The 16,964-nt window shown below is 41.5% G+C and overlaps 2 protein-coding genes across 2 annotated transcripts in view; one reads left to right on the top strand and one right to left on the bottom strand.

Moving 5' to 3' along the window:
* CCDC146 (coiled-coil domain containing 146) overlaps positions 1-16,964 on the bottom strand; it is a 176,596-nt gene that overhangs the window by 98,697 nt on the left and 60,935 nt on the right. The gene's annotated exons all lie outside the window — the stretch shown is intronic.
* FGL2 (fibrinogen like 2) lies at positions 5,916-16,853 on the top strand. Its single transcript, XM_074984161.1, has 2 exons — positions 5,916-6,599; positions 15,974-16,853. Exons 1-2 carry the CDS (start codon positions 5,984-5,986, stop codon positions 16,678-16,680), a joined length of 1,323 nt encoding a protein of 440 aa, XP_074840262.1. The 5' UTR covers positions 5,916-5,983; the 3' UTR covers positions 16,681-16,853.

Below are 16,964 nucleotides of genomic sequence, written 5' to 3'. Positions count from 1 at the left end.
TAGTCTGGAAAAGTTGAGAGCCACTGTGCTAGCATATTCAAGGAGCTGAGAGAGGAGTATCTGAGACATTAGTGATTATTTTTCAAAAATCATGGGAGGCAGGAGAGAACCCAGTGAACTGGAAAAGAGTAAATAGAATGCCCATCTATAAAACGGTTGTAAGGATAACCCAGAGAATTACAGAGTAGTCACCTTAATTTCAATACTAGAAAAGATAATGGAGCAAATAATTAAGCTATCACTTTGCGTTGCAGTGGAGGCTGGGGATGTGGCGTCCCAAGCTTAAAGTGGCTGTTCAGTCCCCAAGTGGAACTGCACCTCCATTCTGGTACACTGTTTCCTTGCTGGAAAACAATGTAACTCCTTTAAGAGCCATACTACCTCTGCGGTTACATAGTAGCTGCCATGGATGTGACTGAGAGGAGATACAACTACTCCAAGAGGCATTCAAGCCTGCTTAGTTTTCCACTTGTAAATCATCAGTATATACAGGAAATGATGCTGTGGAAAATGACAACCTCCCCTCACCCCCACCACAATGCTGTGAGGCAGTGACCTCAGGAAGCTCCAGCAGAAGTGATCCACAAAATGGGATATTATTCCTTTGAGGCTGCACTTATGCTCTACCACACATGATGTTACGAATCAACCATGTTACATTCTTTTTGGCTACATCTACACTACAGAGATCTTTCGAAAGAAGCCCTTCCAGAAGATCTCTTCTGAAAGAATCTCTTTCAGAAGAGCACATCCACAAACATAAAAAGTGGATCAAAAGAGTAATCTACTCTTTGGAAAGAGAGTGTCCACACAACCCCCACTCTTTGGAAAGAATGGGCCAGAGATCGAAAAACAGGTGTCATGAGGACTGCTTTTTCGAAAGAAGGGTCCTGAGGATCATCTACACATGTTTTCTTTAGAAAGAAGCTTTTAAAAAAAGGTGTTTTCCATGAAAGAGGAGAGGAAGAGCTCTGTCAAAAGTACCACCACACTGTTATGATTTACTTTTGAAAGACCGTTTTTTATGTGTAGACGCTCCATGGGATCTTTCGAAAGAGCCCCCTTCTTTCGAAAAATCTTTCAAAAGAACTTGCTAGTGTAGGTGCTGCATTTGTGATTCAGATGGCCAAGTGCCAGCTTATGCCAAAGCCCAGGTCAATTCACCTGTGTATTAGTAAAGATCAGTGATTCTAAAACTGTGGCTTGGGACTCCAAAGTGGGTCACAAAACCCTATTTTCATGGGTCTTTAGGACTGCCTTACACTTGCCAGGGCCTGGGGCCAAAGCCCAAGCCCTATCACCTACAGCCAAATGTGAAGCCCAAGATCTTCAGCTCTGGCCAGCAGGACTCAAATTATAGCCCCCCTGCCTAGGAATAAAGTCCTTGAGCTTCACACACATACACACGCAACCAACCCAGGACAGTGGAGCTTGGGATGGCTCAGGTTTTGGTTCCCCCTCTTGGGGTGGAATAGTAATTTTTGCTCTCAGAAGGGGATCACAGTGAAATGAAGTTTGAGAACCTTGATCCAGAGATCAAAATAATTATTAAATGAGTAAGTGTATTTGGTATTTAAACTTCATGAAAACGAATGGGATGTTACATGCATTGTTTTCACTTATGTGTATTCTGTTATAATGTAATAGCAAACATTCACACTGTATGTTCCCTTGTAAATAAATAACCCATCAAGCAAGAAGGAAGCCCGTGGAATACAAATACAGAAACTTAAAAAGAAGTACTAACTTTAGAACAAGTGGTTAGTCTATGTAATGATATATTCTTCATACTCTGTCATGTAAGGAAAACCCCTTGTAAGTAGTACCCCTGTCAACTTGTTTTTTTTGTGAGAAAAAGCTATAAGAATGGATTTGAGGAAAGATCTTACAGGGGAGTGTACCAGATGTAAAGTGGAGATCCCCAGAGACAACCTGAGCCTAAAAAGGCTTTTGGGAAACTTGGCAGTTTATTACATCATCACCACCATCTTGAATTATAAACCATCTAAGCTAATAAACCTTTATTTATATACTTGATTATCAATATTGACTTTGGTGTTGGATCTAGAAGTCTAAGTGACTAGTCTCGTGGGACTGGAGACAGCCTGTTATGGAGTGATTTTTGGTTTAAGTGGGTTTTAGCAAAATGTTCAGTTTGTCTGAGTAGCAACACAGGCTGGAGACTCTGAGGCCTGGTCTAGACTAGGGACTATAATCAAATTTAAAGGTCGATTTTATAAACCAACGGCTTCACCATATCGCTCAGTAAGTTGATCTTAAGATCAAATTTTTACTGCCGATTTCACCAGACATAACACTGAAAATTGATTTTTCCGTGTCGACTTATGCAATTGCAGACAGCAGTTTTATTAAAATTGATTACAGTAGCCTCTCACACTATTCCACAATGCCCCTCAATGTGTCCTTTCTGATCATTGCGTCACCTCCGCTTCTCTCCAGGACAGCAGGAAATAGATGACAGGAAGCAGTGATCATGAGCATGCGAATTTTGAATTTAATTTTCTTTCCTTTTTTGGCTAGTGTGGTGAGCAGTCATCAAAAGCATACCTCTGCAGCACACTTTCTAGTCATGAATTCAGATGGCCACAAAAGAGCTCCAGCATAGAGCCATCAGGAGAGCCAGCACCTCATCACTCTGTGGGGGGAAGAGTCTATCTTCATGCAGCTCAAAACCAGCAAAAGAAATGCCAGTATTTACGTAAAGATGTCGCAAGGCATGATTTACAGAGGGTACACCAGGGATGATCAGCAATGTTGTGTTAAAATCAAGGAGCTGAGGCAAAATAATTGAAAGAACAAAGAAGCTAATGTTTGGTTTGGATCATCTCCCCAGAAATGCTGCTATTATCATAGAATCATAGAATGCTAGGACTGGAAAGGACCTTGAGAGGTCATCGAGTCCAGCCCCCTGCGCTCATGGTAGGACCAAGTACTGTCTAGACCAGCCCTGATAGACATTTATCTAACCTGTTCTTAAATATCTCCAGCGATGGAGATTCCACAACCTCCCTAGGCAATTTATTCCACTGTTTGACCACCCAGATAGGTAGGAACTTTTTCCCAATGTCCAACCTAAACCTCCCTTGCTGCAGTTTAATCCTATTGCTTCTTGTTCTATCTCCAGAGGCCAAAAAGAACAAGTTTTCTCCTGCCTCCTTATGACACCCTTTTAGATACTTGAAAACTGCTATCATGTTCCCCCTTAATCTTCTTTTTGCCAAACTAAACAAGCCCAATTCTTTCAGCCTTTCTTCATAGGTCATGTTCTCTAGACCTTTGATCATTCTTGTTGCTCTTTTCTGGACCCTTTCCAATTTCTCCACATCTCTCTTGACATGCAACACCCAGAACTGGACACAATACTCCAACTGAGGCCTAACCAGTGTAAAGTAGAGCAGGAATGACTTCTCGTGTCTTGTTCACAACACACTTGTTAATGCATCCCAAAATCATGTTTGCTTTTTTTGCAACAGCATCACACTGTTGACTCAATTTAACTTGTGGTCCACTAGAACCTTTAGATCCCTTTCTCCCATACTCCTTCCTAGACAGTCACTTCCCATTCTGTATGTGTGAAACTGATTGTTCCTTCCCAAGTGGAGCACTTTGCATTTGTCTTTATTAAACTTCATCCTGTTCACCTCAGACCATTTCTCCAATTTATCCAGATCATTTTGAATTTTGACCTTATCCTCCAAAGCAGTTGCAACCCCTCTTAGCTTGGTATCATCTGCAAACTTAATAAGCATACTGTCTATGCCAATATCTAAATAATTGATATCATTGCACCCAATACAGACCCCTGTGCAACCCCACTTGTTATACCTTTCCAGCAGGCTTGAGAACCTTTAATAACTACTTTCTGAGCATGGTTATCCAGCCAGTTTTTCACCCACCTTATAGTAGCCCCATCTAAGTTGTATTTGTCTAGTTTATTGATAAGAATATCATGCGAGACTGTATCAAATGCCTTACTAAAATCTAGGTATACCACATCCACTGCTTCTCCCTTATCCACAAGGCTCGTTATCCTATCAAAGAAAGCTATCAGATTGGTTTGACATGATTTGTTCTTTGCAAATCCATGCTGGCTGTTCCTTATCAGCTTACCACCTTCCAAGTGTTTGCAGATGATTTCCTTAATTACTTGTTCCATTATCTTTCCTGGCACAGAAGTTAAACTGACCAGTCTGTAGTTTCCTGCTTTGTTCTTAATTCCCCTTTTTTAGATGGGCACTATATTTGCCATTTTCCAGTCTTTTGGAATCTCTCCTGTCTCCCATGATTTTCCAAAGATGATAGCTAATGGTTCAGATACCTCCTCCATCAGCTCCTTGAGTATTCTAGGATGCATTTCATCAGGCCCTGGTGACTTGAAGACATCTAACTTTCCTAAGTGATTTTTAACTTGTTCTTTTTTTATTTTATCTTCTAAACCTACCCCTTTCCCACTAGCATTCACTATGCTAGGCATTCCTTCTTCAGACTTCTCGGTGAAGACCTAAACAAAGAAGTCATTAAGCATCTCTGCCATTTCCAAGTTGCCCATTACACTTTCTCCTTCCTCACTGAGCAATGGGCCTACCCTATCCTTGGTCTTCCTCTTGCTTTTAATGTATTTATAAAAAGTCTTCTTGTTTCCCTTTATGCCCATTTTCTTGTTTCTCTTTATGCCCGTCTTCTTGTTTCCCTTTATGATGAGCTGTGTGTTATTCTGGGGACAGAATCAACCTCTTGCCCCCCAAAACACATGGACTCCTGAGTAAGTGTTGCTCAGCGTGATGATGAAGTGAAGTCTGAGGTGGTGGATGAGAAAGGGGTGGGTGACAGCAGAGGGCAATCTAGTGCAGAAGCAGAGCCTGTGAGCCAGGACTTTTGTCACACTGGAGTCCATCCCCTCATCCCAGAAGGAGGTTTCGGAGGCAAACCAGGATGATGGAGAGGGCACTTCTGGTGAGTATGCTTTTTCTTCTACTGCTAATAGGATGGTGCAATTGTGGTGGGAGTGGGTCTTTGCCCATTTCCCTTAGAACATCATGTTAATATTTCTGCTGATGGAGTGCAGATCCCATTTGAAGATCTCACTGAAAGTTTTAGACAGGCACTTTTTGATTCTCCTCACTAGATTTTTGGGGAGACCTTATTGTTTCTGCTTCAATGGTAAGACACATTGCCACACCAAGCCATCAGTAAGTAATCTGGTATCATGGCCCCATAGAGCATTCTTGCATATTTTCCAGCATTGTACCCAGACAGGATGAGCATTTGACACATTAAGTCAACTTTGTGAGAGGTTTGGACATTCAACTGTGACTTTATAAAATCTAGTATTAAAAAGTAAACTTTAATAAATTCAACTTTACTTCTAAGCATAGACATACCCCAAGAGGACTGGCAGGACCCCATGCTAAGACTGTTACAGTTATCCAGTAGTTCACATGTTAGTGGCTAGTTAAGATCTAATTACTGAATACACCACTATTTTCTAACAGTGTGTCCTGAGGTAGGCACTCACATTGATAAGTCACTCTTGAGAATATGACGTTCTCAACTTGTCAAGGTAGAAGAGATGAATAGTCTAAATGTCAAATTTAAGTGTGAATATATGATATTAAAATGTTAAGAATCAGGAATATTGTAACATCAAAAAGATATCTAAAGCAAGATTTTTGAAAAGAAAAATCAAGATAAAATAAATAAGAAATCAAAATAAACCTCAAGCACCGTCTGTGAACATGCATGTTATCATTTTGCTTTTGTTATTATAAATAAACTACATTTGCCAAGGACTACCTACTTTGCTCCACTATTAATATCATTCCAACTTGTTGTGATGCATGAACTCCCACCCCTTTCTGAGAACAGTGCAGGCAGTTTATCTGTCAACTCACAGGCTAGCTGCCTCTATACAAAGTTCTTTCAGTTTTGCATACTTCCTCACTGAGCTAGTTTCACTGCAAAGATGAACAAGTTCATTTACTTTTTCTTGTTTAAGACAGCTCTGTTTGCTTTTACAAATGTTTTTGCACTTGCAGGTGAAGATACGGAAGATGTTAGAGAAGGAAAAACTGTTGATGCTTGTCCCATAAAGGTCAAGACCAGCGGGAAATGTGAAGGAGAGGAATGTCCATATCAGATAAACCTGCCTCCAATGACCATCCAGTTACCTAAGCAGTTCCGACTGATTGAGAAGACTCTTCACGAAGTACAGACTCTTAAAGATGAAGTAAACAAATTGAAGAAATCTTGCCAAGAATGCAAACTGCAGGCAGATGACAACCAAGAAAAAGACCGTACTGGATTTTTGGCACCTAATACAGAAGTCCCAACAGAAAACAGCAAGATACAAGATAACAGAGTAAAGGAATTACAGAGCAAAGTTAATAAACTCTCAGTCAGTTTGCAGAACGCAAAGAATCAGATCCACTCACTAAAGAATCACCTGGAAGAAATGAGCCTCATAAACATGAATAATGTAGAAAACTACGTTGACAGCAAAGTAGCAAATCTGACATATGTTGTGAACAGTATGGATGACAAATGTTCTTCTAAGTGTTCACTCATACAACCAAGACCTGGTATGTAAAGTTTCATTTATACATTTTTCTGTATTCTGTAAAACTATTTAATAGAACAATTTAAAACATACTTTATCACAAATACCTTTGCTATATTTCCACAAATTAAAAAGTATTATAAAATTCACTCATTATTGGTGAGAGATACTAAGTGCTTTCAACTTCTCAAGATCTGGCTCTAACATAGTAAGTAAAATGTAGTGCTTCAAAGGGAACGTTTATTTTGACATTTCTTCAGCAGCTATGCATACAGTATTTACTCATATTTGCATACTGATGTCATGGCAATTCAGAGCCATTGAGATGGAAATGATATTCCTTTATATATTTAAAATTAATTTACACTGTATTCAAAAAGAAAATATATACTATAATTCAGCATTACACTGAAAACCGAACAACTATTTTGGCTCAAATTTTTTTTTCACATTTCCAGGGGCTTAGGGGAAGAGAGAGACAAAGATCTGGACCTAAAAGATTTCAGTAGTTTTACTTCCTAACTTTGATACTAAAAGACTCAACAGAAACATCTCAAAACATCCTGGAATTGTTTAAAAATGGCCTGGAAAGCGTTAGCTAACAACAAAGAAATTTAGAATACATTATTTTGTTAGTCTTTAAAGTGTTACATTTCTGCTGTTTTGTTTTGTTGCAGTACAAACTAACACAGCTACTTCTCTGTTACTATTTAGTGGAAGATGTAAATTTTCTAAATGGATAATAAAGTCATGACCCTACCAAAGCTACAAGTACATGTAAGACTTGTCTTAAAATGTAATCAGTGTTAATGTTTCTAAAACAGAAGACAAATACAGCAGTATTTTAGCTACGGAGAAATATTGGCAAGATCTAATATATAAACAATGTAAAATGAGACGCTAATGTGAGAGTTTGGGGATTTATTTCCTTTTAAATACCATGCTGTGCTGGACTTATTTTTTAATTTGTTAAAAATCCAGCTATGAAATTAAAAGAAAAGAAATGGAAGTGGTAGATCCTATCAAGTGAACTTTGAATTCTGATGAATTAATATGAACAATATTTTAATTTTTACATTATCTATGTGTAATTAAAATTGATATTATATTTAGGTATCTTTAGAAGCAACAGGCAATCACAAAAGGTTGAGAGTATATTCTGCCATTAAGAGACCACATATCAAAAGAAAAGGGTTCTCTGGTGATTAAAGCAATGACCTTTCACTGCACTAAATTTTTGAGCCACCGAACTGCTTGCCAATCCTCCAGGTTAAAAATATAAGATTTATAAAATTAAATAAAGGCTTTTTGCCTATCAGATGTCATATCTGCAGGCCCTGTTCTGCTTCACTCTCATTTACAATACTAGCCTATTTAAAAAATACCGTAAACTTTCGATTTAACAGACTAATGGTGGGAGGGGTGTTCATTAATTCTGAAAATCCATTTAATGTGAGAGTTTCCATATTTGCCATGGCACCCCTCCAACCCAGGCTTCCCCAGCCCCCACATAAAATAAACGGGCAACTCTCCAGAGCCGCTGCCACCATCGCTGGAGCCACCACAGCCTGTACTGCTGCCACGGGAGCCACCATGTACTCCTCCCATCCTCCCGCTTGCCTGCATATGCACCCCACCCCGGTGGGACACACACATGGCAGTTCCAGCAATGGTGACAGTCCAGGCCATGGCAGCTTCAATGATGGTGGTGGCACTGACTCCTCCAGCTGCAGTGGCTGGAAGAGGTGACTTCTCCAGCCACAGAAGCTTCTCCAGACACGGCAGCTCCTACAGTGAGGCAGCTGGAAGCAGCAGAGGCTCCAGCTAAACCATCTGGAAGTGGCAGAGGCTCCAGCTGTGGTGGCTTCTCTAGCCACTCTGGCTGGCAGCTCCTCCAGCGGCTTTGGTTGGTAGAGGCTCCAGCCACGGCGGAGGTGGCAGCTGCAGTGGCTTCTGCAACCACAGTTGCTGGAAGTATCAGCTCTGGTGAGTTGCATTGATATACTTTCTTCAGGGTGGTGGGGAGGCTTGTGGATTTAGCGCACTTTGGGAACAACGGGGGGCAGGGGTTAGCAAACGTCCGTTGTTCCTGGAGACCACTAAACAGGGGTCCGTAGAATCAAAGGTTTACTGTATCAGATAATCCTGCACGTAATACAGTGAACGAATTGCTGAAATTCTGAAAAACAGTATCAGCACACAAACAAGACACATTAAAAACTTTATTAGTAATTAATGAAAGACATTGCTATAACATAATCAAATGTCATACTTCAGAGGTCAAGAAGGAATTTTTCTTAACCATCATGCACAAAGTGCATGACTGGGTAGGTGCCCTCTAGATCCACCACTACCATCATGAATAGTAACAGAGAGATAGCCACATCAGTCTGTATCCCAACACAACACACATAGCACTTTAAAGACTAACAAAATAATTTATAAGGTGATGAGCTTTCATGGGGCAGACCTACTTCTTCAGATATATCTCCAGATCTGAGGAAGTGGGTCTGTCCCATGAAAGCTCATCACCTAATAAATTATTTTGTCAGTCTTTAAAGTGTGACATCACTACCATCATAATTGTCTTTTTCTGAACAATCAGTGTTTGGTCATTAGTATAGGTCAGTTAAGTCCTGATAAATCTTTATTTTTATGTTACTATTACTTATGAAGAAAAGGTAATTGATGCAGGTTGCACTTCTCAAATCTGGCACTCTCTTGTCCAGAGGACCACAGATGTTCCAAAATGAGAAAGTACCTGGCTGAGGCTGGTGCAGGAGCCCCACCTACCTCATAGCAGTGGGTCAGGAATGGACCCCCTCCCATCCTCACCCTGTGGCACTGCAGGTGTCAGAGCCAGCCCCGCAGCAGTGAGGCTGGGTCTGGAGCCTAAGTATGAATTAAATGTTTATCTTTAGCTATCCAAATTTAAAACTGTTGTCTCTGGATGTTAAAAATAAAGTTTTATATATCAGAAATTTTTTTACTTGACTCCAAATGATATGTGCATGAAAGTAAAACAAATAAAACCACACTAGAAGCTTTATTATCTGGTAGCCTTGGGATCTGGGAGTGCCAGATAATTAAATGTGCAAGATATTGGAGTGGGGCTACTGCTACTGCCACCATGGGGTGGGCAGCTGTCTCTGGTTCCACTGCCACTGGCTGGCTCATGGCCTTGCTGCCATCCAGGCAGCCAGCCTGCTGCCATCCACCCCAGCCAGACAGCCAGCTCCGGCCCTGCTGCTGTTGCTGCCAGCTGGGCAGGCGGCCCTTAGCCCCACTGCCCCCATGGCCACTGGCAGTAGCCAGACAATAGGCCCCACAGCTGCCAGCTCTGGTTGGGTACCTGGTTACCCTGGCTCCAGTAGTAGGGCCTTGGGCCAGCCAGTAGCAGCAGGACCATGGACCAGCTGCTCACCCAGCAATGGCATTAGGAGGGCCAGTGGAGCACGGCCAGCAGTCCTGCTCCAATATCCAGCACATTATCTGCCACCCCCCAGATCCCAAGGCTGGGTATGGTTGAGTACTTGTCCGCCCTGGCCCCATGGCCACCAGCCCTGATCAAACAGCCCCACCCCATAATCACTGTCTCTGATGGCCCTGGCCCCAACCACCAGCTGCACTTGGATAAATCCAGCCTCCTTCCCCCAGGACTCCTACGATAGTCTCATGCCTGATAACCTGGCTTTAGCTGTATTATTATTATTATTATTTCTTGTTAGAGTTTACCACAAAACTCAAGAGTGGAGAAGTTACTTATGTAATCCAAGACTGCTTTTTGTTTTGATAGTGTATAGACTAGCACGCCTTCCTCTCTGTTACTATTAAGAATATCTTTAAGTAATATTTTTGCACTCCTATGCTATGTAATTAACACCTCTGTTAAATTCTTTCTTGGATACAACACAGGTGCATTCTGTGGCAGCATTTGTATCAATCACAATATTAAGTTTAAACTGAGATTTTCACATAGTGAAAGAAAAAGATTTATCTTTCACACTTTAAAGATTGAGTGTAGTCTCCTCATTTGACAAAATAACCCTTCAAAATCACCTATTGAGTGTCCGGTTCTAGGCACCACCATTCAGTGGGGCAGAAGCACTGTTAGTTGTGGGGTGTGCTGAAAGTGGGGGATGTCTGGGTGCAGGGTGGGTGTGGGGCCAGAAGCAGAGCCCGAGGGTTGGCACCCAGGAGTTAGGAGGTGTGGCAGGCAGGACCAAGGGTGGGCGCAGCAGCTAGGACCCCGCCGACAGATGGGATCCTGGGTGAGGGGCAGTGCCTGCTGGGACCTGGGCACAGGGCTGGCAGCACAGCTCTGGATAAAACCTGGGGGTGCTGCACCCCGAACCCCAATTCCAACACTTATGCCACCATTTCAGGAAAGATGCAGACAAATTACAGAAACTCCAGAGAAGAGCAACAGAAATGACTAAAGATTGATCACTAAAGAAAATGCGATCTGTTAGAGAAGACTGAAAAAACAGTTTGTTTAGTCTGGAGAAAAAAAGAAGGAGGAGGGCGGGAGATAGTAACAGGTACATCAAAGGTTTTTAGGAGGAAGAAGAGGCTGAAAACATATTCTCTTAAACCTCTAAGGATAGGACAAAAAGCTATGGGCTAAACCTGCAGCAAGGGAGGTCTATGCTGGTCATCAGGAAAATCTTCCTGTCAGGATAGTTAAGCATGGGAATAATTTGGCTAGAGCAGTGGTTCCCAACCTTTTTCACTAGTGGGGGCTCCCAATCACCCCAACCAAACCATTCGCAGAGCCCTCAATCACCCCCTCCTCAAACCGTTCGTGGACCCCCATTAAAGCCAATTCTAGATGCTATGTACATTTAATTAAATGAAAAAGGAAACCACACTATAGATTTTGGACAGTAATTAATAACATTGTTGTAAAACATTTAATTTAAAAATAATTGATTGTAACTTTGCAATTAACTTAAAGCTTATTTTCTGTGATCATTTTCATTTATCTTTTGTTTTTTAAATGGACTCCATGCAGTATGGTCTGCAGACCACAGGTTGGGAACCACAGGCATAGAGGTTGTGAAATCTCTGTCACTGAAGGTTAGATAAGAACATAAGAACATAAGAATGGCCATACTGGGTCAGACCAAAGGTCCATCCAGCCCAGTATCCCATCTGCCGACAGTGGCCAATGCCAGGTGCCCCAGAGAAGGAGAACAGAAGACAATGATCAAGTGATTTATCTCCTGCCATCCATCTCCTGCCCTTGCACTGAAGGCTAGGGCACCATACTTTACCCCTGGCTAATAGCCATTTATGGACCTAACCTTCAAAAATTTATCAAGCTCTTTTTTAAACCCTAATAGAGTCCTGGCCTTCACAGCCCCCTCCGGCAAGGAGTTCCACAGGTTGACTGTGCGCTGTGTGAAGAAAAATTTCCTTTTATTAGTTTTGAACCTACTACCCATCAATTTCATTTGGTGTCCCCTAGTTCTTGTATTATGGGAAAAGGTAAATAATTTTTCTATGTTCACTTTCTCCACACCATTCATGATTTTATATACCTCTATCATATCACCCCTCAATCGCCTCTTTTCCAGACTGAAAAGTCCCAGTCTCTCTAGCCTCTCCCCATATGGGACCCGTTCCAAACCCCTAATCATCTTAGTCGCCCTTTTCTGAACCTTTTCTAATGCCAATATATCTTTTTTGAGGTGAGGAGACCACATCTGCACGCAGTACTCAAGATGTGGGCGTACCATAGTTTTATATAGGGGAAGTATGATATCTTTTGTCTTATTATCTATCCCTTTTTTAATAATTCCTAACATCCTATTTGCTTTACTAACTGCCGCTGCACACTGCGTGGATGTCTTCAGAGAACTATCCACTATAACTCCAAGATCCCTTTCCTGATCTGTCATAGTTAAATTTGACCCCATCATGTTGTACGTGTAATTTGGGTTATTTTTTCCAATGTGCATTACCTTACACTTACCCACATTAAATTTCATTTGCCATTTTGCTGCCCAGTCACTCAGTTTGCTGAGATCTTTTTGTAGTTCTTCACAATCCCTTTTGGTTTTGACTGTCCTGAACAACTTGGTGTCATCTGCAAACTTTGCCACCTCACTGCTTACCTCATTTTCTAGATCATTGATGAACAAGTTGAACAGGATCGGTCCCAGGACTGACCCCTGGGGAACACCACTAGTTACCCCCCTCCATTGTGACAATTTACCATTTATTCCAACCCTTTGTTTTCTGTCTTTTAACCAATTCCCGATCCAGGAAAGGATCTTTCCTCCTATCCCGTGACCGCCTAATTTACATAAAAGCCTTTGGTGTGGGACCATGTCAAAGGCTTTCTGGAAATCTAGGTATATTATGTCCACTGGGTGCCCCTTGTCCGCATGTTTATTAACCCCTTCAAAGAATTCTAATAGATTAGTTAGACACGACTTCCCTCTGCAGAAACCATGCTGACTTTTGCCCAACAATTTGTGCTCTTGTACGTGCCTTACAATTTTATTCTTTGCTATTGTTTCTACTAATTTGCCTGGTGCTGATGTTAGACTTATCGGTCTATAATTGCCAGGGTCTCCTCTGGAGCCTTTTTTAAATATTGGCGTTATATTTGCCGTCTTCCAGTCATTGGGTAACGAAGCGGATTTAAAGCATAGTTTACAAACCACTGTTAATAACTCTGCAATTTCACATTTGAGTTCTTTCAGAACCCTTGGGTGAATACCGTCTAGTCCTGGAGACTTGTTACTATTCAGCTTACCTATTAACTCCAAAACAGCCTCTGTCAGGGCTGTTCTAGTTATTACTTAGTCCTACACTGAATGTAGGGATGGGACTAGATGAATCTTGCAGTCCTATATTTCTGTGGTCCTACAGAATCAAGGAGTAACTTATTATTTATGTAATTTCATAAATGAAATATTAACTTTTGCAACAAAATCAATTTTAAAATGCTTTTTTTCTCAAGTTTTTCCTCTCATTTTTTATGTCTCTCTGGCTAAATAACACAGGAATCCTGACTACCAGTCCCCTTCTGTAGCCTGAGAATCATACTTCCTCTTAATAAGCTATTACTATTGTTAATAACATTTATATTTTTCTAGTGGTGGTATGCAATGAGAACATGTAATCATACACACCCGTGCATTTACATTATTTTGTAGCAGGAATAAACACTCTCAAAATAGTTTCCAACACTTAAAACACCTCCTCTGCAAGACATCAGTGAAACACTTATTGCATCAATGAACATCTCAGGTTGGGGAAAATTAAGTTCTAGGAATGTGTCATTTGCAGCATATCCTGTGAAAATTCTAGAGCACAGCCCCATTATTAATTAATTGTTTGTAGATAGGCTTATAATCCTCAGGAAACACCTGGAAAATATATTTTGGATAAAATAAATTACTGATAGGAAGATAAGTTACGTAAATGTCAGGTATGATGAATATTTCTTTATGATAAAGCCAGCAATTCTATATGCACAGGAAAGCACTGACACTTTTATAGCTACATCTTTCTAGGAACCACACACATGGTCATAAGACAACATTACTGGTTTCCTCCCACTTTCTAAAGTACTGTAAATAATTGAATGCTGACATATGATAAATTCCCACTCTCTTAATTTGATTAACAGTCAACAAAGAACCAGCTTTAAATCATCCTGACATGAAATAAACTTCTCATATGACATACTACAGTATGAAAGGTAAAAAATTATAGACATTAATACAACAAATTACCATGAATGCATTCCACAAGAGGAGCAAATTCTACAATACATAAGGATAAATTAAGGTACAGTTGAATGTGTATGTTAAAAACCATTTGAAATAATAGAATTGAGATATTAGGCCAAATTCACCACAGCAGTATGCCAGAATTTGTGCACAGAAAAGAGATCCAATAGTGGATAGTGTTCAAAGCGGGCCAGATTTTGGCTACAAATAGCAAATAACTTCACTGTGTGAAGAAGAGAGAGGGGAAGAGGCTAATTCAGGCAAAAGTGGGAAATTCTGTCCAAACATGCAGTGTCATAAGGTTGGTTGAACAGCCATCATATATGCAGCAGGTCTTGGGTGGTGAACAGCTATAGAGCAGCTCAGATAGGAATAAAAGTTGCCTTTATAACAAAAATTCTGACAGAAGAAACTCTGCTTGACCTCTGGAAAGTCAAGTCACCCCACAGAGTACAGTAAAACTTCAAGTTAAGCGGGGGCTGCATTTCTGCAACTGGAATTTTCATGCAAGTTGAGGGGAGATGGGAACCAGGCAGTCCCTGGTTCCTGGATCCTATAGGCTTGCAGGGCTGGTCAGCTTCCTGGCTCCAAGGGTGGCAGGGAGTTGGGAACCAGGGAGCAGCCTGGTTCCCATCTCCCCGTTGCTTTCCGCTTGCAGGACCCAAGAAACTGACCAGCACCCTGGGTCCCGGCTCCCCTCCACTTGCACAAAGGGAAAACTGAGCAGGGCAGCAGCCTTGGTCAGTTTCCTGGCTCCACCCAGTGGAGAGAAGCTGGGAACTAGGGGCAGCCTGGCTCCTGGCTCCCTTTCACTCCTTGCAGCCAGGCAACTAACCAGAGCTGCTCCCCTGCTCAGTTTCCTAGCTCTGCAAGAGGAGGGGAACCAGGAGCCAGGCTGCCGCCTGGCCCCCAAGTCCCGGTCACTCCAGGGCCTGGGAAACCGCTCCTGCTGGGACGGCAGCCTAACTCATGGCTGCTGCTCCTGACAGGAACGATTTTCTGTCAGGGCAGTAATCGTGAGTCAGGCTGCCATCCCTGACAGTAGAGAGGGAAAAATATCACTCTTGCCAGGGACAGCAGCCTGATTTGCGGCTGCTGCCCCTGACAGGAAACTGCTCCTTTCAGGGGTGGCAGACGCGAGTCAGGCTACCACCCCTGGCAAGAGGGGGATACTGCTCCTATCAGGGGCAGCAAGAGTCAGAATGCCGCCCCTGACAGAAGCAATTTCCTGCTCCTGTCGGTGAGGCAGTCACATTTACCCAAGACGCACAGTTTTGATTGCGTGTATCTTGGGAGTTTACTGTATAAGTGTTTTGCACCTCATTGAACCTGGTTCATGGAATTTAACTCATTATCCTTTAAGGCTATACATGCAAGAAATAAGCAGCAAGACAATTATATGGTTTAGATTTACATTAATTGTTTGCATTGCTTTTTGCTTTTTTCAATAAATAAGTAAAATAGGGGAGGGACCTTTCAGGCAAGATGTTGCTAAAAGTAGAGAATATACACCGTATACTTAAAATGTATTTTTTTAAGTTACTGTGGTCTGGAATGCTCAGTGGGGTTTACTTGAGCTTAACAAATAAATAAATAAATGAATAAAAGACGGTCTGTACTAATACTATCTGTTTTTGCCCCCTCCCAGTTGTACAAGTAATCCAGAGAGACTGTGCTGATCATTACGCAGGAGGTAGAAGGAATAATGGAATCTACAGAGTTACGCCTTATCCAAAAAACAATAGTTTCGAGGTTTACTGTGACATGGAATCAATGGGAGGTGGCTGGACAGTGATACAGATGCGTCAAGATGGTAGCACTAACTTCAACAGAACATGGAATGACTACAAAAATGGCTTTGGAAATCTCAGTGGGGAGTTTTGGCTGGGGAATGATAAAATTCATCTCCTTACCAAAAGCAAGGATATGCAACTGAGGATTGAGCTTGAAGATTTCAATGATATTAGAGAATATGCGAAATATGAACAATTCTATGTAGCCAGTGAATATCTCAAGTACCGTCTAAGTGTCAGTGGCTATAGTGGTACAGCCGGAGATGCCCTGCACTTCAGTAAACATTACAACCATGATCAAAAATTCTTCAGCACCCCAGACAAAGACAATGATAAGTATCCATCAGGAAATTGTGGGGCTTACTACAGCTCTGGCTGGTGGTTTGATAAATGTTTGTCTGCCAATCTAAATGGCAAATACTATCACAAACAATATAAAGGCATTCGCAATGGGATTTTCTGGGGCACCTGGCATGGTATTTCTAATGATCTTCCAAATGGTTTTAAGCAATCTTTTAAGCAGGTAAAAATGATGATCAGACCCAAAATCTTTGAGCCATAAATCAGCACCCTCTGCTGGATCCAGTTTGAATTGGGTCATACTAAAAACATCATGCTTACTCAGTATCATATGAAATGCAAATACTGCAGTATTTAAACATTCAGGCTGTCTACACTACCTACCTACATCAAAGGGAGGATGGCAAATGAGTGTCAGGAGATTATTAATGAAGCACTGTGCTGCATGTGCAGCGCTTCATTAAGCTAATTCTCCCCTGCAGCAACTTCAAAGTGTTAAACTTCAAAGTGCTGGCTTGTGTGTAGCAGCAGCTATCCCGCCAGTAC

The sequence above is a fragment of the Carettochelys insculpta genome, chromosome 1 (genome assembly GCF_033958435.1).
Source record: "Carettochelys insculpta isolate YL-2023 chromosome 1, ASM3395843v1, whole genome shotgun sequence".
Classification (NCBI taxonomy): Eukaryota; Metazoa; Chordata; order Testudines; family Carettochelyidae; genus Carettochelys; species Carettochelys insculpta.
The sequence above is the reverse complement of the archived record's forward strand: the minus strand, read 5'-3'. Positions and strand labels throughout refer to the sequence as shown.